The 22,171-nt window shown below is 42.1% G+C and overlaps 1 protein-coding gene across 2 annotated transcripts in view; it reads left to right on the forward strand.

The window, feature by feature from the left end:
- The window catches only part of OTUD7B (OTU deubiquitinase 7B), a 72,143-nt gene that overhangs the window by 21,483 nt on the left and 28,489 nt on the right, over positions 1-22,171 (forward strand). Inside the window, exons 1-3 of one of the 2 annotated variants that reach the window (XM_058439353.1) lie at positions 11,156-11,354; positions 13,488-13,638; positions 20,114-20,302. In XM_058439353.1, the coding sequence (XP_058295336.1) occupies positions 13,554-13,638; positions 20,114-20,302 (274 nt within the window). In that variant the 5' untranslated portion in view covers positions 11,156-11,354; positions 13,488-13,553. Of the gene's footprint in view, positions 1-11,155; positions 11,355-13,487; positions 13,639-20,113; positions 20,303-22,171 lie in introns of those variants that run through there. The other variant, XM_032154825.2, reaches the window with a different exon arrangement.

The following is a 22,171-nucleotide window of genomic DNA, read 5'->3' on the forward strand; positions in this document are numbered from 1 at the left end:
GAGCCCTGCATTCTGAGTCCGAATACATAGGCCCAACCTCTGTGCTATCTGGGTATCATTTAAGCTTTGTAAACCTTTTTTTTTTTTTTTTTTTGCGATGGAATTTCGCTCTTGTTGCCCAGGCTGGAGTGCAGTGGCGTGATCTCAGCTCACTGCAACCTCTGCCTCCCAGGTAGGTACAAGCGATTCTCCTGTCTCAGCCTCCCAAGTAGCTCGGATTACAGGCATGTGCCACCATGCCTGGCTAATTTTTTGTATTTGGTAGAGATGGGGTTTCACTATGTTAGGCTGGTCGCAAACTCCTGACCTCAGGTTATCCACCTGCCTCGGCCTCCCAAAGTGCTGGGATTACAGGCATGCGCCACCGCGCCCAGCCTAAGCTTTGTAAATTTTTCTATGTGTATGTGTTTTCCATCAGAATAGATGGGATTAAAAACCTCAAAAAGTATTTAATTTGAAAAATGTTTGAGGTTATATTTATGAAAGTGCTTTAAAAACAAAAAAATTATAACAGAGAAACTATTAGTGAACAGACAGCTGTACAAATATAAGTTATATTTATTCATATAGACCTATTTATACATCTTGATGGGACAAATTTGAAACCAGTGTGTAACTCACAGGCCTATTTTGGGTATAGATAACTCTCAATTATCCACATATACGGACTAGCATGAATAGTTTAGAACCACAAATATTTGCTGGGCATCTACTATGTGCTAAGCAATGTGTTAGGCCTGTTTAGAATGTTTTCAAGTATAAAAGAAAGGTGCAGACTTCAAGAATCTTACTTCTGTCTTGAATGTACTCTTGTCCTCCATCCTGGTGAGCTTTTACACGTCCTTAAAGGCTTGGCTAAAAGTTTAGAAGCTTCCCTAACCCACCTGGGTAAACTGGTTGCTTCTATATCTCTTCCTACCCCAATGGGCACTAATAACATGTTTATATTTCTCTCATCAGATCAGAGTGCCTTGAAGGTAGGACTGGGATATCTCCAAGGCCCCATGGCAGTGCCTGGTAGATGGTAGACCAACTTGGTAAATTTTGAATGAATGACTGATAGTCAGATTGGAGAGTTAAGATGTGAGTATCAGGAAGGTCAACTAGTATCACAAGACAGTAAATAATAACAGCAGATGCCAGGTGGATGTTTTGAATACTGGACCTGTAGATCAAATGAGATTTAAGTATGGCTAGGAAAGATGGAACTATGGAACTTAAAGATGGAGAATTTTAAAAAATGACAATAGTAATAAGAAGTATCCATCTTTTAACTGAATTATATAATTTTATAAAAGACAATTTCCCTCCCTCCCCTCCCCCTGCCCCCTGCCGCCTTCTTTTTTTTTTTTAACAGGGTCTCACCCTGTCACCCAGGCTGGAGTGCAGTGGCACTATCATAGCTCACTGCAGTTTTGAATGCCTGGCCTCGAGTGATCCTCTTGGCTCAGCCTCTTGAGTAGCTGGGTCTACAGTGTGTGCCACCATGCCCAGCTAATTTTTGTGGGTTTTTTGTTTGTTTTGTTTTTTGTAGAGATGGGTCTCACTGAGACTACAGGTGTGTGCCACTGCACCTGGCCCAAATTTGTCATTTTTCTGAGGCTTTTTTTTTTGGACAGAGTCTCACTCTGTCACCCAGGCTGGAGTTCAGTGGCACAATTTTGGCTCAGTGCAAACTCTGCCTCCCAGGTTCAACCGATTCTCCTGCCTCAGCCTCCTGAGTAGCTGGGATTACAGGTGCCCACCACCACACCTGGCTAATTTTTGTATTTTTAGTAGAGACAGGGTTTCACTGTGTTGGCTAGGCTGGTCTCGAACTCCTGACCTCAAGTGATCTGCCCGCCTCGGCCTCCCAAAGTGCTGAGATTACAAGTGTGAGCCGCCACGCCTGGCCTGTTTTGAGGCTTTATAAGAAATTAATTAGTACTTGTATGCTGAGGGAAATTAATTTACCAGAAGAAATTTATGAGGTGGATTAATTTCCTGTGGATAACCAAGAGTGGACAGTATAGTAATTTGAATTTTTTTTCTTCTATTTCTCCCCTTTAATGGAAATTCTGTAATTTATAGTGAAATGACTAAAGAAATCAAGAAAGGGAGAGAAGATTGTCAGCTACTGAAGGAATGTTTGAGAATTGATTCTAGAGGGATAGTGTGTTTTGCTATTAGCCTAGTCTCTTGATTTATAGTGTTTTTTTCTCTTGTGTCGAAAATTCAATAATTAGAATATTTAATAGGTCAAGTAGAACTTTTGTTTTTGCAGATTATTCTTTTAAAAGTTGAATTTGTTGAGAGCCCAAACCTTGGATTATCCTTGGCCTTAGTTGAAAGGAAGAAAACAGTTCATTGTGTGTTGCAAATAGACCTGCTGGTCTGGATCTAAAAAAAATAAACATTGACATGATTCTTGTTTCTATTTAAGCTACTATTGTTGTGCCAATATTATAATAACAGACTTTCTGTATGACTCTCCCTGCCCCCATTTTCCCAAAGATTACTTCCCTTTTGCAAGTCTTCCAAATTATTAAATTTCCCAAATAACTGTAATTTAAGGAGCCTTTATCAGTAGCACTGAAGAGACAAATGCCAATTTCCAAGTTCTCTGTTCACTAGTCCCTGATCGTTATATTACCCTTTGGTTATTAATGGGATTTGTCTGTCAGAGTTTTATATCAGGCCTGCTATTTGTAGGACTGATACAAAACTAGAAATTCTTGAAAAAATAGTTAAATTTTTTTCTGACACACACACATACTAGTGGTAGTGATGAAGCCACCGGGGCTAGTTCCTGAGACCTTAATGTTGTGTATCCACAGTAACATTTGATAAACAAATAAATTGTTTTGGGAGTGGTTATATGATTGAGTTGAGATTTTTTTTTACTCCATGTTTGACTTAGAGAGAGAAAGTAGACATTCCCTAAGTATATCCTGCATTAGAGGTAGAAAACAACCCAGAAGTACGCAGGGTGAGTAGAAGGATATGTAAACATTTCCTTCCAATAATCAAAAAAATAGATAATATGCATGAGATTAAGAGACTATTACAAAATCTTTGAACCTGGAATGAGTAGAAGTAGTAAGAGGTACAGGTTGGGGAGGTAGGATTGGTAGATTAAGACATTGGGATTCCAGTAAATATGTGTGAAATTGCTGTTCCTGGAGATTTGGGAATGAATGAGCTGTGTAGCTGTGTCTGTACATCTAGGAAGGGACAGACACTTTTCTTTTGCTGTTATTTTTGAGAGACCATCTGGTGGAAGGTACAACTAAAGGACCCCCTTTAGGATATTTTCTTGAAGGCTTGAGTTGAAAGACACTGGATTGGAAATGATAGGCTGGGCACTGTGTGTATGTGTCAAGACTCTGTTTTGGAAATGATCGTGGGACTGAAGGGTTTGTTTGGGAGGGGTAGAGGAAACTTTTAAAGGAAAGATACAGGGAGGGGGCTATGTTGGGCACCAGTGGAGTGAGATAGAGTGTGTGGGAAGGAATTGGGCAGAAAGAAGGCAACTATTGTTGAGGATTTATTGTATATCAATAAGCTGCCCTAAGGCTTCACGTATGTTATTTAATCCTAACAGGAGGGCTGAAATGCATACATTTCCCTCATTTTATACATGAAGAATCTGAGGCACAAAATGGTTGTATTACTTACCTATGATTACATAGCCCTTAAATAGTAGCTCTGGGATTGGAACCAAGATCTGTCTGAATCCAGAGCCAGTTCTTTCTTCTGATGTGGAGTTGAGAGGAGTTGAAGCAGTGAGGGTGGACGTCCACATAGTGGACTGCCCATGTTTTCTTAGTCCTCCTCCCTGAACGAAATGTGGCATTGTATGTGAGCGTATGTTCTCTGGAGTCAGCTGGGCTGGGTTGATAAAAATCCTGGGTCTGCCACTTTTACCTGTGTTGCCTTGGGCATATTACCTAACCTCTGTGAACTTTGGTATCTTCATCTGTGATGTGGAGTAACAATACAAAGTTCTCAGAGTTGTTTGGAAGTTTAAATGAAATAATATCTAAAGCTTTAAAACGTATTTCTTTCTTTTCTTACTTTGAGACTCATCTTGTTACTTCTGGATTGTAACATTTAGTGTTATATAGATCCCTTTAGAGTAGGATTGGTCTGGATTCAGGACTAGATCCGCAAATAAAAGAAAAAAGAAAAAAAATAGAGTAAAATTGGTCATATTTTCTAAGAAGGTTATATTTTGTTGCTTTGACTTGAAGGACCCATATTAACTAAAAACAATCTGCCAAGACAATTATTCATCTCTCCCTCCCACCTAATCAAGAATTATGTGAAAGTTCTAAGTGCCTCTGTCCCTCCTCTTTCTCTCTGTCTGGATTCCTTGGGACTGACATCATAGACATGGAGGAGTCTCTGACTTTTTAAAGTTTTTGACAGTCTTGAGTGTTGTGGTTTTCCAGTGAGTTATGGGAAGAGTTGGAGAGGACTCAAATGCAGCTCTAATGCTTCAGTGAAATCAGGAGATGGGTAGAGAGTGAAACTGTGGAAGCTTTGGGGAATGTTGTAAATGAGAGAATGTAGGGTCAGTAGTTTCTCTGGCATTTTAATAGAGCTTTATTATCCATGGTGTTTAATTTTGGGTCATTTTCTCTGTTATTAAGTAAGTTGGACACTTGGAATATGCAGACTGATTTTAATATTATTCTGAGCTAAACAATGTATAGGAAGAGAAATTTGTTGCAAATAAAGTCGTACAACAATCTTAAACAGATGTCTTTGAGATGAGTTACTGTTTTAGACTTGTCTGTGTACAACACTGATAGACTATCAACAGTACTGTGTGTGTGTGTGTGTGTGTGTGTGTGTGTTATGGGGTACCATACAAATATACTTCAGTTCATCTGAACAAAAATTGAGTGCCTGCTAGGTACTTGGATGCTGGGGAATATTGGATGAACAAGCCAAGATTCCTGCCCTCAAATTGTTCCTGGTTTAGTGGGGAGACAAACATATAAATAAACACAACTACCATGCAGGGTGATAAACATTATGGTAAAAGTAGCGTACAGGGTACAGTGGGGGCACCAAGAAAGAAGTGGGCAATTTAGGAAGTCAGAGAACTTTTGCAAATGAGGTAGTATTTAAGTTAGTTTTAAAGAAGAGGTAAGAATTCACCTGCTACACCTAGGAGTTACTCCAGTTAAAGGGAACAATATGTGCAAAGGGACTGAGATTTGAAGCACATAGTACACTTCGGGAACTCCCAGTACAAGGGAGGAAATGATGGGAGGTAGAAAAGGCTGGAGAGTTAGGTAGAGCCAGATCATGAAGGGCCTTGTTTGTCCTGTATAGATTTTTTTTTTCATACAGGGTCTCACTTTGCCCCTCAGGCTGAGTGCAGTGGTGCCATCATGGCTGACTGCAGCATCAACCTTCTGTGCTCAAGTGACCCTCCCACCTCAGCCTCCTGAGTAGCTGGGACTACAGGCATGCGCCTCCACACCCGGCTAATTAAATAAATAAATTAATTTTTTTGTAGAGATGGGTTCTCGCTACATTGCCCAGGCTGGTCTTAAACTCCAGGACTCAAGTGATCCTTCCTCCGCGGCCTCCCAAAGTGCTAAGATTATAGGCGCAGGTCACCAGGAGGGAGCCACCATGCCCGACCCTGTATAGGAATTTGTTTTTTTGTTTGTTTGTTTATTTTGAGATGGGGTCTCGCTCTGTCGCCCAAGCTGGAGTGCAGTGGCATGATCCTGGCTCACTGCAACCTCTGCCTCCCAGGTTCAAGTGATTCTCCTGCCTCAGCCTCCCGAGTAGCTGGGATAAAGGGCACATGCCACCACGCCTGGCTAATTTTTCTATTTTCAGTAGAGATGGGGTTTCACCATGTTGGCTAGGCTGGTCTTGAACTTTTGACCTCAGGTGATCTGCCTGCCTCGGCCTCCCAAAGTGCTGGGATTACAGGTGTGAGCCACTGCGCCTGGCCCCTGTATAGGAATTTGAATCTTAGGCTTTAGCCATTGAAAATCCATTGAAGAATTTAGAACAGTGGGATATAATACTATAATATTGGCATTTTAAATTGCTCATAGTGGTTGCCTGTGGAGGCCAATCAATTGATGGAGAGAGGTAGAGGGAGGAGTTAGGGAGCTATTTCCTGGGGTGCAGGTTATGAAAACCTGATAGAATAAAAGAGCTGTAGCCTGTGGAAGGTTTTGCAGGGATTTGAGAGATATTTAAGGTGAAATTAGTAAAGCTTAGTGAAAGATTATTTGTGTGGATAAGGCAAGAGAGAAGTCCAGGGCGGCTCCCTGGCTTGTGACTTGGATGATTGGGGACTATTTGCTACAATAGGCAGTACTGGAAGAGGAATAGTTTGAAAGGATGGGAGACAGAGATGAGAGAATAAGCTCATGTTTTTACGTACTGAGTTTTAAGTGCCTGTATGATTCCCAGGTGAGGTGGAAAGAATTTGGGGGTGCAGATACATTTGGAGTCGTGAACATTTGGGTGCTTAGGGCTGTGAATGAAGTTTCAATGAGAAGATGGAAGGCCTAAGGCTAGAATGGTGGGTGCACTAAGTTTGGTTCAGGCACAGAAATGGGAGTCCACAAAGATGACCAAGACACAGGGCCAGAGAAGCAGGAAGAGTGGTCAGTAAGTATCAAATGCTACAAAAAGAGCAGAAGTAAGGACGATTGTGATGATCTTATATATAAGCCAGTGCCATTCTCTTTCTGCAGAAGCCTATTTTTGTAGGTTGAGGACAAGGAGTTTTGCAGGGAAGAGGAGAGTAACCACCAACAAATAGGAGCAGGGGAGGAAACCTAAAGGAACTCCTCTTGCTTTGCTTTGTAATTTTTTTTTCTGTGAAGTAGGAGGCAAGGTCATTTGACAGGAGTAAGGGGAAGTGATGTGGATTGGGTGGGAGGCTCAAGGAGCATGGTGAAGGTATGGGATAGTAGCTCAGAAGATTGATGGAGGTACTAAAGTTAAGCAAAGATAGCAGTGTTTCAATAAAAGCAAGGTGGCTGAATAACATGTTAGTAGTCACATTGCTCTGCAAGGTTAGCAGGGAAGTTAGAATGTGGGATCCATCCAAGTTGGACAGATGAAATGGATAAGGGAACTAAATTTTCACAGGAAAGTAAATTAGGTTATCAATTATTGGTTTTACTTTGTTAGGCAAGAAGAGATAAAGTGGAATCTATCCATTTTTCTCAAACTTCACTGCTTTTATTCTGGTTTAGCTCTATTTTGCAAGAATTTTCTAATCAATTCTCTCCCTAAATCCACTGTGCTTCTTCCGAACTCCCTCATTGTAACCAGGGTGATCTTTTAACAATTCACATCTGATTATGTTCTACCTCTGCGTGCAGCCCTTCAGTGGCTTCTCATTATGTTTAAGATAAGATCTCAAATCTTTAACAGGGTCCACTAGGCCCTCTCTTCATTCTCTTGTAGCAACATTCTCATCTTTATGTTCCTTCCTGCCACGGAAGTTTAGTGTATGTTTCCTCTGCTTGGAGCGTTCTTCCTTTCCCAATTTGTCTCTCCAATTGCTGCTTAATCTTAATTAATCTTAATTCGTAGATGAAACATAATTTCCTTGGGGAAGCTTTTCCTGACTCCCTATAGGAGATAACACTCCCTTCTCTAACATTTACTATAATTATAATTGTTTGTGAAACTATTTGAAAAGATTATGAAAGGCAGAAATGTTAGATGAATTGTGCAAGTGGTTGTTGAAATTGCTCAGGAAGATGGTAGGATTTTGTGGGTTTTTTCCTCCATGCTGGAAGCTTTTGAGGATAGGGATTGTGTCTAGTTCACTGTTGTGTTTTTAGTCATGAGCATAGTGCCTCACACAAAGGCACTCCAAATACTTCTGTTGAATTAATGAATAAGATGGTTAAGAGACTGGATGTCTTAGTGAGCAGGCAGGTTTAAAAGTAGAGAGGAGGCCGGGCACAGTGGCTCACGCCTGTAATCCCAGCACTTTGGGAGGTCAAGGCGGGTGGATCAGGAGGTCAGGAGATCGAGACCATCCTGGCTAACAAGGTGAAACCCCGTCTCTACTAAAAATACAAAAAAATTAGCCGGGTGTGGTGGCAGGCGCCTGTAGTCCCAGCTTCCCAGCTACTTGGGAGGCTGAGGCAGGAGAATGGCGTGAACCTGGGGGGCGGAGCTTGCAGTGAACTGAGATCAGGCCACTGCACTCCAGCCTGGGAGACAGAGCGAGACTCCATCTTAAAAAAAAAAAAAAAAAAAAGTAGAGAGGAAAAGCTGGAAGGAGATGAGGTTGTGGCCAGAGTAAAATGTTTGAGTTTAAGATTTAGAGGTGGAATGGTTTCAGGAAATGGCAGGGTCCAGGTTTGAGTTGTTGTTGTGGAGGTGGTCTTAGTATTAGAAGAGATAATGAAATTCTAAGGCAGAAATGTTAGGTGAGTTGTGCAGGTGGATACTGAAATTGCTCAGGAAGATGGTAGGATTTAAAGTTATTTAAGTGCCTTTGGTCCCAGCTACTCAGGAGGCTGAGGTGGGAGGATTGCCTGAGCCTGGGGGGTGGAGGTTGCAGTGAGCCAAGATCAAACCCCTGCACTCCAGCCTGGGTGACAGAGCTAGACCTTGTCTCTAAATAAATAAATAAAGTTATATAAGGCAGGTGTTTAAGTCTTTGATAAATACGAGAGATAGGCACAACCTTTTCCTATGGTGAACAAATTAAATGAGCAAGAATCAGGGCAGTTCCAGGAATCAGTAATGCATCCCCTAGTATGGTACAGTGAAAGAGCATGGGTTCAGACTATCTAGGTTCAGACTTTGGGCCACCTACCTGACTTTTGAAGTCTTTTTTGTTTCTCTGTTTATAAATTGGGAATAATGAGACCTGCTGCAAGAGTTTTGTCATTAATGAGTAAGAATGTTTTTATTTTTATTTATTTATTTATTTTTTTGAGATGGAGTCTTGCTCTGTTGCCCAGGCTGGAGTGCAGTGGCGCTATCTTGGCTCACTGCAAGCTCTGCCTCCCGGGTTCACGTCATTCTCTTGCCTCAGCCTACCGAGTAGCTGGGACTACAGGCGTCTGCCACCATGCCCAGCTAATTTTTTGTATTTGTAGTAGAGACGGGGTTTCACCATGTTAGCCAGGATGGTCTCGATCTCCTGACCTCCTGATCCACCCGCCTTGGCCTCCCAAAGTGCTGGGATTACAGTCGTGAGCCACTGTGCCCGGCCTAGTAAGAGTGTTTTTAGAAGTGCTTAACTAATATTAACTTGTTAGTTTTTATTCTTGACTGCGTCATTACTTCAAGATGGTATGGAAGTGGAAGTAGGGGTGAGAGGCAAAGATAGCAGAAGCAAATTTTGAACAACATAATTTATTCAGCCTGTTAAGTTTATATAATGAAGTCAGCACAAATATTTATAAGTGAATATAGGTACAAGCAAGTACTGATATAAGACAGGATTTTGTAAAATAAAGGCCACTGTTTGGCTCATAACAACATCATGATGTTGATCTACAACAAATGTTTATGTAAAGAAATGCTTTGTCTAATAATTTTGCATGAAAATTCCATCATCCTTGGGAAGTAGATTTTATTGTCCTGGAGAACAGAATCAAAACCGGTATGTGAAAGTTATAGTTGGGGTGTGAGGCTGGTGATAGCTTTTGTTTTAGTTTAGAAAAGCATTTTCTAACAGTTAAAGCTGTCCAGTAATAAAGTAGACATTATAGCAAAGTAATGAGGTCCCTGTCAGACCTTGTATTCAAGTGGAGACTATGTGATTTATGTCAGAGATGTAATAGCAGGATTCTTGCATGGGGGCAGGTATTTGGATTAAGTAATTGCTAAAGTCCCTTTCAGCTAGAAGATGTTGATGCCAGGTGAGAGCTGTCTTTACACCATTCGGTTAACAAATAGTTGAAAACCTCCTCTGTTTTATTTGAAAGGTTGAAAGCCACTGGTTTTCTTCTTCTCCCCCTCCCCCTCCCCTCCTCTTCCTCTTCCTCCTCCTCCTCCTCCTCCCTGAGACAGAGCCAAAAACTGTGTGTTTGGTTTGCTTTTTTTTTTTTTTTTTTGAAACAGGGTCTCACTCTGTCGCCCAGGCTGAAGAGTAGAGGCACGATTGTCGCACACTATATAGCCTTGACCTCCCAGGCTCAAGCAGTCCTCCCACCTCAGCCACTCAAGTGGCTGGGACTACAGGCACACACGACCATGCTTACCTAGTTTAAAAAAGGTTTTTAGAGACAGGGTCCCACTGTGTTGTCCAGGCTGGTCTCAAACTCCTGGGCTCAAGTGATCCTCCCGCCTCAGCCTCTCAAAGTGCTGGGATTACAGGTATGAGCCACTGTGCCCAGCCCAAACTTTTTTTTTTTCGAGAGAGAGTCTTGCTCTGTCGCCCAGGCTAGAGTGCAGTGGTGCCATCTCAGCTCACTGCAACCTCCGCCTTCCTGGTTCAAGTGATCCTTCTGCCTCAGCCTCCCTAGTAGCTGGGACTAGCCATCACGCCCAGCAAATTTTTGTATTTTTAGTAGAGACAGGGTTTCACCATGTTGGCCACGCTGGTCTCAAACTCCTGACCTCAGGTGATCCACCCTCCTCTGCCTCCCAGAGTGCTGGAATTACACGTGTGAGCCACTGTGCCCGGCCCAAACACTGTGTTTTAATCATTGGTTTGATATCTCCATTTGGAATTTGAAAAGCCTAAGCAAGGTATTAGTGGTGATGTAACAAAAGCTGTTGTTCTCACCTGTTGGGTGGGGTTAGGTCAGGGTCCACAGCATGCACCTGGAGACATCAAATGTAAGAATGTGCTGTTAAGAAGTTTGGCTTAGTGCTTCAAATGTTTGCTAAAGAGCAAGGCATTCTAGATAATGTTGAACCTCTAAATTACTTTGTTAAAATGTTTTTTGAGAAGAATAGCCTGTGTGCTATGTTGACATGTGAGATCTATGATGCCATAACACTGGTTTTCATTCACTTCTCTCACTCAGAAGACTGTCTGGCTGTGAAATTGCCTATATGCCTATGGCTTAGTCAACTCTTTTCCTTTTTGCTGAGCACCTGTTTGTGATTACTATTTTGTGTACTTATTGTATATTTCTCACATTCTTTCAGAAAGTTATTAAAATGGCTTTACAATTGCATTGCTTTTTTTTTAAAGAGAGAAGATTGAAATTTGTTTTGCAGCTATACACTTGGTTTTGGATTATTCATGTGTATAAGTTATTTGAGCTGCTACCACTTCCTGTGACCTAAGGCTGTGGCTAAAATGGGTTTGGAGAAGAAATTCTTGCCTCTACTGGGGGGTAGGGGGAGGATTCATTCATCTATTAATTCTGAAGGAATTTAATTCCTAATTCCTGAAGGTAAGGGACTGATTTACTTTAATTTTGAATTTGAGGTATCTTAGACCAAAAGTTCTTTATGTATTAGTAATTCTTTCTGATAATTATGATGTTGAAACTCAGGTAAATTTAAAATTGACAATATCTAGAATGATAGATAGTCAAAGATCATAGATCATGAGGCTGTAGTGAACTGAAGAAGTTTATTTTTTAAACCTTGAAAGTATCTTATGAGTCATCTAATCCAAGTCTAGATTATAGAAGAGACAACTGAAACCCTGTAAGTAATTTGACCAAAGTCACCTAGTTAATACGTATAGGTGTATGTAGGTAAACTCATGTAGTGTGAGGGAGGTAAGAGTAGTGACAGCATGGTTGATGTCCCTTTAGAAAGGAGAGTTTTTAAAACTTAGAAATAGAAGGGTGATAACAAGTGCCCTAGAATTTATGATCTGCTAAGCTTCAAATTGGTTGGTTTGTTGGTAGCTGATGTGGAAGTCATTGAATCATTCATGTGGCTTAGTCATTGAATCATTTATTCATCAGGCATTTGACTACCTACCATGTTATAGATGCTACACTAGATGTTGGAGTTACAAAAATGAAGAAATCGTGTCCCTGCACTCATGGATCTCTTGTACTACTAGAACAGGACAGGAGAGAAAAATTTCTATTTTGCCATCTCTTTCTCTCTCAAAAAAAAAAAAAAAAAAAAAAAATCCAGTGTTAGCAAGTTAGTGACCTGCTGGTTTTATAACCCACAAATCTTTTTTGTTTATTTGCCTTGTCACTTTTTGCCTTCAACAATTATACTTTGACCTTTCCCAAAAGGCAGGGGATTGGTGGGTATGGTAGGGCAAGTGTACCTGGCAACTTAATGAGTGAGTCTTCTATAGAAAGCTGTAAACTTGGCAGAATTTTATCAGAGATTGTTCTTCACTCTGTTATTGCTTCCCTCTGACTTTTAACCTCAGAGGAATGTTGGATTGGTGCCAGGCTGTCAGGTTAGGGACGTAGTTTCTGCCAAAGTCTGAAAGAAGAGATCTTTTTCAGTTGAACTTATTTGACAGTAATCTGTCCTGTGTGGAGAAAGATGTGTTTGGAGTAGATGTGTTTCCTGGGTTTGTGAGGTTAATGGACAGAGATTGAATCTTGTTATGAACCTTTCGGGTCCCACTCTGCTTTGTGGAATAACTTATTCTTTAATTTAATTTAATTTGATTTTTTGAGACAGAGAGTCGCTCTTTTGACCAGGCTGGAGTGAAGTGGCGTGATCTTGGCTCACTGCAACCCCCGCCCCACGTGGGTTCAAGTGATTCTCCTGCCTCAGCCTCCCGAGTAGCTGGGATTACAGGTGCCCGCCACCACGCCTGGCTAATTTTTGTATTTTTAGTAGAAATGGGGTTTTGCCATGTTGGCCAGGCTGGTCTCAAACTCCTAACCTCAGGTGATACACCTACCTCGGCCTCCCAAAGTGCTGAGATTAAAGGCGTTAGCTACCGCACCTGGCCTAATGCTGTATTTTGAGTAGTTTTAGCTATCAGTTTACTCCTCTGCTAGCATCAAAACACTAGTCAACTCTGAAATTATCCAGTGTATAGTAATTGTTCATTCACTCAACAAATATTTATTGAGGGCCAGTTTGCCTAGCACTGTGCCAAGTGATACATGCAGGGGATACATTAGTGAAGGAGACATACAAGTTTCCTGCTTTCAAGAAACTTATATATTAGAGGAGTTGGCTAGACAGCAACTAATTAAAATAATTTGAGAGTATTCAAGTGCCAGGAAGGAAATACACAAAGGTGCCATGTTAGCGACTATTGCAGGTGGGGAGTTCTTTAGGGTGGTAGCCTGTTGCTTCCTTCTTTAGTTTGGATAAGCAAACTCATGGTAGAAAAGCAGTACTCAGGAAAAGTACAGGAAAAGCATTTTTCAGAGTGGTATTACAGGTTACTGTAGACGTTGAGATGTTAATGAAGAGTTAGGAAATAAAATGTTACTCTTCATAATTTTAAAGTGCTGTATTTTAAAATTCAACTGAAATGAATGAGCTAGGATAGTTTCCCCATTTGGTTAGGAAGCTGCTGACGTGGGACTGTGATTATCCTGTTCCAGTGTAATTTGAGCCTTATGTATTTATTTATTCCTCAGGTGGAGGCCTGAATTTTGATCTATGTTCTACCTACATCCAGCTGGCTGAAAGTACTTGATGATCACATGACCCTGGACATGGATGCTGTTCTGTCAGATTTTGTCCGTTCCACAGGAGCAGAGCCAGGGCTAGCGCGAGATCTCCTAGAAGGTGAGGAGTTGTAGGGGAGAATGAGAAAAGAGAAAGTAAAATGTGGTATTTATCATTAGGATGATTTGGAACATTTAAGGTGATCAGGAAGATACTTTGTGTATGTTAGGCCCTATAGTTAATTCTAACGATATACTTTGTGTATAACCCATCATAATTTGAAATTTTAAAATCCCTTTTTCACCTTGAACTTACTGGGGTAGTTTTCTCCATTGTCAGTTTATGCTCAGGCAATGCAAGTGAAATTTTATATTAGTCCATTACAAACATAATTTTATTTTATTTTCATTTATTTATTTATTTTTGAGACAGAGTCTCGCTTTGTTGCCCAGGCTGGAGAGCAGTGGCATGATCTTGGCTCACTGCAATCTCTGCCTCCCAGGTTCAGTCAATTCTCCTGCCTCAGACTCCTGAGTAGCTGGGATTACAGGTGCCTGCCACCACACCTGGCTAATTTTTCTATTTTTTAGTAGAGATGAAGTTTCACCGGTTGGCCACGCTGGTCTTGAACTCCTTACCTCAGGTAATCTGCCTGCCTCGGCATCTCAAAGTGCTGGGATTACAGGCATGAGCCACTGTGCCCAGCCTAAAAGCATAATTTTAGATCTGTAAGACTTCCTCTTTATATATAAGTGACTTTAGGGTTTTCATGATGGGATCATCCATGGTTTTGTTCTTTCCTTACATAACATACATTATGGGTAATTCTATGTTGAATGAATCAATTTAATGTTTTCATTTTGCTGCTTTTGTTTACTTATATCTTTATACACATATGTTTGAATGTTCTAGATTTTTTTTTTTTTTTTGAGACGGAGTTTTGCTGTTGTTGCCCAGGCTAGAGTGCAATGGTGCAATCTTGGGTCACTGCAACCTCCTCGTCCCAGGTTCATGCAATTCTCCTGCCTCAGCCTCCAGAGTAGCTGGGATTACAGGCATGCACCACCATACCCAGCTAATTTTGTATTTTTAGTAGAGATGGGGTTTCTCCATTTTGGTCAGGCTGGTCTCGAACTCCCGACCTCAGGTGATCCACCTGCCTCGGCCTCCCAAAGTGCTGGGATTTCAGGCATGAGCCACCACACCCGGCTGAATGTTCTAGATTTTAAGGTCCTGAAGGGTTAGAATCATGTCCCTAGGATTCTTTGTTTAGAGTCACAAATAATAGATGAAAATATGTAATAACACAAACAGGCAGGCCTATGGGGATGGGGCAAGTTCTTAGCATACATAGGTAATATTTTAAATTGTCAGCCCTTAGCAAGGTGTGACAATTAGACATTTGCTTGGCTACCTGTGAGGAGAGCATGAGTTTGGAAACAGAAGATCAGGGTTTAAATTCCAGTTTAGTAATTCTGTACAACTTTGCCTTTAATTTGCATTTTCTTTTTTTTTTTTCTTTTTGAGACGGAGTCTTGCTCTGTCGCCCAGGCTGGAGTGCAGTGGCGCGATGTCGGCTCACCACAACCTCCGCCTCCCAGATTCAAGCGTTTCTCCTGCCTCAGCCTCCCGAGTAGCTGGGACTACAGGCACGCGCCACCATGCCCGGCTAATTTGTGTATTTTTAGTAGAGATGGGGTTTCACCATGCTGGCCAGGCTGGTTTCAAACTCCTGACTCGTGATCCACCCACCTCAGCCTCCCAAAGTGCTGGGATTACAGGCATGAGCCACCGTGCCCAGTGTAATTTGCCTTTTTAGTTTCATCTCCTACTACTTTTCCCTATACTTCCTATGCAGCCAGGCCTGACTTGTTACCTCTCGGTGATCATGTTAGGTTACTTCCTCAGTCTGCAGCATTTCTTTCCTCTATTATTCTCCTCATCCTTCAAGATTCAGCTCAAATGTTTCCTCTTTCATAAAATCCTTAACCTTTCTGCATTCCTCTTATAACATGTGTTGAACACTTATGAGTGTTCAGTATGTGCAAAGTACTTGAGATATGTTATTTTATTCTCACAACCACCATACAATAAAGTTTTATTATCCTGGAGTTATAATTTTAAAACCTGAGGCTCAGTGAAGTTAAGTAGGATTTGAACCTAGGCAATCTGGTTTCAGAGTGTGGCTGTAAGCAATTATGTTACAAATTATTGCTGGCATGCTCACATGTGTGCACACATACATACACTCATGCTGTGAAAGAAATGTTGAGGGTGCTGTGAGAGTGAAGAAAGAACCCTAACTTAGATCTAGAGTGCAGGAAGGCCTTTTCTGAGGAGTGATTTTTAAGCTGAGCCCTGAAGGACAAGTAGGAGCAGCAAGACAAAGGGATGTAGAAGAGAGTGTTTATGCAGAATAACAGCTTATGCAAGGGCCCTAAGGTGCAAGACAGTTTGGCACATTGGAGAAACTATTAATAATGAGGTAGTAAGAATGGTGCAAAAGTGGTAGGAAGCTGGTGAGATAGGCAGGAAGCAGAAAATAGGGGCTCTAGCCAGGTGTGGTGGTATTCACTGTAATCCCAGCTACCTGGGAGGCTGAGGTGGGAGGATCGCTTAAGCCCAGGAGTTTGAGACCAGCCTGGGCAGCATAGCAAGACCTCGTCTCTTAAAAAAAAAAAAAGAGGAAAGAAAGAGGCTGGGTACAGTGGCTTATGCCTGTAATCCTAACACTTTGAGAGGCTGAGGCAGGCAGATCACCTGAGGTCAGGAGTTTGAGACCAGCCTAGCCAACATGGTGAAACCCCGTTTCTACTAAAAATACAAAAATTAGCTGAGTGTGGTGGCGGGTGCCTGTAGTCCCAGCTGCTCGGGAGACTGAGTCAGGAGAATCTCTTGAACCTGGGAGGCAGAGACCGTGGTGAGTCGAGATTCTGCCACTGCGCTCCAGCCAGGGTGACAGAGTGAGACTCTGTCTCAAAAAAAAAAAAAAAAAGTTACTAAGGAGAAAAAAAAAAAAGAAGAAATAAAAGAAAAAAAGAGAGTGCAGGGCCTTTGTAGGCCATGATGAGGAGTTTAAATTTTATTCTAAGTTCACTAGGAAACTGGTGAAGGATTTTAATCAGATGAGTGACATGATTGGATTTGAGTTTTTAACAGTGTACTTGTTGTAGAGAACACTCTGGCCAGAGAAGAAATGATTAGAACAGTTAGGAATATTGCCTTAGTTCAGGTGACAGATGATGATGATGTAGACTATGGTGGTAGCAATAGATAGAAGGGGGTGGAATTAAGATAATTTAGAAGGAAAAATACAAAAAACTTAGGTGGGTGTGGTGGCACACACCTGTAATCCCAGCTACTCAGGAGGTTGAAGCATGAGAATTGCCTGAACCCAGCAGGGCAGAGGTTGCAGTGAGCCGGGATTGCACCACTGCACTCCAGCTTGGGCGATAGAACGAGACTCCGTCGAGTTCAAGACCAGCCTGGCCAAGATGGTGAAACCCCGTCTGTACTAAAAAAATACAAAAATTAGCCGGGCATGGTGACACGTGCCTGTAAACCCAGCTACTTGGGAGGCTGAGGCAGAGAATTGCTTGAACCCAGGAGGTGGAGATTGCAGTGAGCCGAGATCACGCCACTGCACTCCAGTCTGGGCAACAGAAAGAGAATCCATCTCAAAAAAAAAAAAAAATTTAGAAGGAGCATAAATGGACCTCATCCTCATTTTCTCTCTGTTGCTTGTTTTTTCTTTTAAAAGTTAACTGAGGCCAGGTGCGGTGGCTCACACCTGTAATCCCAGCACTTTGGGAGGCCGAGGCAGGTGGATCACGTGAGGTCAGGAGTTCGAGACCATCCTGGCCAACAGGGTGAAGCCCCATCTCTACTAAAAATACAAAAATTAGCCAGGAATGGTGGCACGTGCCTGTTATCCCAGTTACTCAAGAGGCTGAGGCAGGAGAATTGCGTGAACCCAGGAGAACGTTGCAGTGAGCCGAGATCGTGCCACTGCACCCCAGCCTGGGTGACACAGCAAGACTCCATCTCAAAAATAACAACAACAACAACAACAACAACAGTTAACTGATTGTATTTCAATAGGACTGTTTGATTTTTGTTTTGTTTTGTATGAGATGGGGTCTCACTCTGTCATCCAGGCAGGAGTGCAGTTGTGTAATCTCAGCTCACTGCAACCTCGGCCTCCTGGGCTCAAGTGAGCCTCCCATCTCAGCCTCCTGAGTAGCTAGGACCACGAGCACACACCACCACACCTGGCTAATGGGACTGTTCAATACTGATAATTGAAAATGAGAGAAAGAAATCAAAAATAAACTATCATATTATAAAGAACAAATTAGAAAGGAAAGAGATTAGGAGCAGAGAGACCAGATAGGGAATTCCTTCCTAAAAGGCCAAAGACTAAAGATTATGAGGACCTCAAATGGGGCAGTGGCAATAAAAATGGATAATAAGAAATGGATTTGAGAGATGTTTTAGGGGTACAAATTGACTTGGTGGTGAGGGAAGAGGAAGAGTGCGATCTGAGGAAACTTGAGGAGCTGAAAATGACTGAAGTTAGCTGAAAATGACTGAAGTTTCAGGGCCTGGAGGGATTGTGATGCCATTACTGATTTAGGGAACATAGGAAGGGGAGAAGCAGCAAGTTTTGGGAAGGAAAATGATGGATACTCAATTTGGCCATGTGGATTGTTAGGAAGACCTGATTTTAAGGACATTTGCAGACAGTTGGAAGTATAGATCCGATGCTCAAGGCAGATGTCACTCGTTCATGCATTAATTCAGGAGAAGAGTTATCCATTAATTCAACAAATATTTATTGAGTGACTACTGTGTGCCAGGTACTGTTCTAGATGCTCCAACAAAACAAAACAAACAAAAATACCTGCCTTCATGTTCTAGCAGGAGAGAGGGTCAATAAACAACAAATGTGATAACTAAGTAAATTATAAAGTATATGATAAACTGTTAAGTGCAATGGAGAAGAGTAAAGGGAATGATGAAGTGGGTTGTGATTTTTTTTTTTTTTTTTTTTTGTGAGACGGAGTCTCGCTCTGTCGCCCAGGCTGGAGTGCAGTGGCGCAATCTCGGCTCACTGCAAGCTCCGCCTCCCGGGTTCACGCCATTCTCCTGCCTCAGCCTCCCGAGTAGCTGGGACTACAGGCGCCCGCCACCACACCCGGCTAATTTTTTTTGTATTTTTAGTAGAGACGGGGTTTCACCGTGGTCTCGATCTCCTGACCTCGTGATCCGCCCGCCTCGGCCTCCCAAAGTGCTGGGATTACAAGCGTGAGCCACCGCGCCCGGCTGGGTTGTGATTTTTAAGTCAGGGTAGGGCTTACTAACAATGTGATATTTGAGCAAATACCTAAAGCTAATGAGGAGTTGTCTGTGTGGATATATTGCGGAAAGAGCCTTCTAGGTAGAGGGAATAATCAGTGGAAAGGTCCTAGAGTGGGAGTGGACTTAGCATGTTCTAGGAACAGCAAGGTCAGTGATGATTGAAACAGAGTGAGCAAAGGGAGTCAGAACAGTTGGCTAATGTAATGATTTAGATGTAAAATTGTAAGTAAAACCAAGCACTATTCTAAGTGCTTTCAACTCATTTAATCTTCATAACAACTCTATGAGGTAGGCACTGTTACTATCATCTGCATTTTCATGGATAAGGAGATTGAAGCACGGAGAAGAGGCCAGAAAAGTAGGCCAGGACATACAAAGCCTTGAGTATCAAGCCAAAGAGCCTGAGTTTTATTCTGTAGGCAGTGGTAGGCCATTGAAAATCTCGATTATGGAACTAAAATGATCACAACTGTGCTTTAGAAAGATTAATCTCATGGGATTCTTTGGAATGGATTGGAGGTAGGACAGTAGGTGATAGGAATTGAATGAAGGTGGTGGTAGATGGAATACAACAGAAAGAAATGTGAGCAATTATACAACGCATATTTGTTGGATAATTTAGCTGGAGAAAGCATCAGAAAAATCCATTATGACAAATCTTATCATTTAGGGTCATTTCTTTAGTAGAATGGTGATTCTTAAATTTGGGGGAAATACTGTTTCCTTTGATAAGCTGATGACAGCTATGAACTCTTTCACTAGAAAATGCACAAGCCCATGATCTTATATGCAGGTTTAGTGGTTTAGGACACACTAGAGTACATGTAGGCTAAGAACCTCTTTGGATCTCAGAATTAGGAGACCTGGGCTTGAGTCCTACTGGGTCTGGTGGGAACTAGCTGTGACTTTGGGCAAATAATTTACTTCTCTAGACTTTATCTGTAAAAGGAAGTTTTAATTTTAGGTTACTAGATCTTTAAGGGCTCTTTTAGTTCAGAGGGACAAAGTTTCTATTTTCATGGCACTTACTTAGGAAATAGACAACAAATAAGTAAGTAAAGACATTTGATAAGTTAGATTGAAGTGTTATAAAGAAAATTAAAGCAGGGTAAGGAAAAGAAGAATGATTATGTGCGTGGGTATTTGCATGCTGGTTTTGATAGGATAGTTAGTGTGATCTTTGTGTCTCTATACTATGGGTGCACAGTTTGCTTTTTGCTTTGTCTCCTGACAGGAAAGAATTGGGATGTGAGTGCTGCCCTCAGTGATTTTGAACAGCTACGTCAAGTCCATGCTGGGAACCTACCCCCATCCTTTAGTGAGGGGAGTGGCGGCTCTAGGACCCCTGAAAAAGGGTTTTCTGACAGAGAGCCTACTCGCCCTCCCCGACCCATCCTCCAACGGCAGGATGACATCGTTCAAGGTACTGGGGTGACTGGGGAATGTTTCCGTATATGGAGTAGGAAGGGAGGGGACTGTTAAATGGAGTCATAAAGTCTAGTGATCCATTGGAGGTGATTCCATTTCTTCCCCTTCTCCCAGCCGAACCAAGACTGAGGTGGCCTCAGTCTGCCCAGGTGCTGCAGTCCCTCACTGCATCTCTGCATCTTTAGTGTTATCCTATATAAAAGCCTTCCTCAGATACTGTGAAAGAAATAGAGGAAGGAGGATAACAATCTCCTTGTTGATATAAAGTTCACATAAAGGTAGAATTGAAAGAGTCACTACCTCTTTGGGGGGTAATTTGTTAATATTTGCCAATATCTATCAAAATTAAAATGCATATGTACTCTGACTTAGCAATTTATCATGTATGTGTATGTGCACATATGTATTCTTTAAATAAATACATAAGGCCGGGTGTGGTGGCTCACGCCTGTAATCCCAGCACTTTGGGAGGCCGAGGCGGGCGGATCACGAGGTCAGGAGATCGAGACCATCCTGGTTAAAACGGTGAAACCCCGTCTCTACTAAAAATACAAAAAATTAGCCGGGCGAGGTGGCGGGCGCCTGTAGTCCCAGATACTCGGAGAGGCTGAGGCAGGAAAATGGCGTGAACCCGGGAGGCGGAGCTTGCAGTGAGCCAAGATCGCGTCACTGCACTCCGGGCTGGGTGAAAGAGTGAGACCCCGTCTCAAAAAAAATAAAAATAAAAATAAATAAATAAATAAATAAATAAACACATAAGGCCGGGTGTGGTGGCTCATGCCTGTAATCCCAGCACTTTGGAAGGTCGAGGTGGGCGGATCACCTGAGGTCAGGAGTTCGAGACCAGTCTGGCCAACGTGGTGAAACCCCATCTCTATTAAAAATACAAACATTAGCTGGGCGTGGTGGTACATGCCTGTAATCCCAGCTACTTGGGAGGCTGAGGCAGGAGAATTGCTTGAACTTGGGAGGCGGAGGTTGCAGTGAACTGAGATTACACCATTGCACTCCAGCCTGGGTGACACAGTGAGACTCTGTCTCAAAAAAAAAAAAAAAAGAATAAAAATTAAAAAAAAGAAATACATAAATGCAGCATATAAGGATATTCACAGCAGCATTATTTTACAATAATTAAGTCTTGAAACTTTTTTTTTTCCTTGAGGCAATCCATCTGATTTGGCCCCCCAAAGTGCTGGGATTACAGGTGTGAGCCACTGTGCCTGGCCCCGAAAACATTTAATGTCCATTAGTAAAGAAGTAGTTAAGTAAATTGTAATCATCCATATTGTGGAATACTCTGCAATCATTAGAAAGAATTAGGTAGAACTTGGTGTACTGTTTTGGAAAAATTTCTAAAATCTATTCAGAAGGGGGCTGGGCTTGATGGCTCACACCTGTAATCCCAGCACTTTGGGAGGCCAAGGCTGGTGGATCACCTGAGGTCAGGAATTCGAGACCAGCCTGGCCTACATGGTGAAACCCTGTCTCTGCTAAAATTACAAAAATTAGCTGGGCATGGTGGTGCACACCTGTAATCCCAGCTACTCGGGAGGTTGAGGCAGGAGACTTGCTTAAGCCCAGGAGGCAGAGGTTGCAGTAAACCTAGATCGCACCACTGCACTCCAGCCTGGGTGACGGAGTGAGACTCCATATAAAAATATATATAATTTTTTTCAAAAAGGTAAGACGCAATGCAATGTATGTAGTATACTCTCATTTGTGTTATAAAAGATGATTTTAAAATCTGTATATGCATTTTTAGTAGAGATGGGGTTTCACCATGTTAGCCAGAATGGTGTCAATCTCCTGACCTTGTGATCCACCTGCCTCGGCCTCCCAAAGTGCTGGAATTACAGGTGTGAGC

Source organism: Hylobates moloch, unplaced genomic scaffold (assembly GCF_009828535.3).
Source record: "Hylobates moloch isolate HMO894 unplaced genomic scaffold, HMol_V3 SCAFFOLD_5, whole genome shotgun sequence".
In the NCBI taxonomy this organism is placed as follows: Eukaryota; Metazoa; Chordata; class Mammalia; order Primates; family Hylobatidae; genus Hylobates; species Hylobates moloch.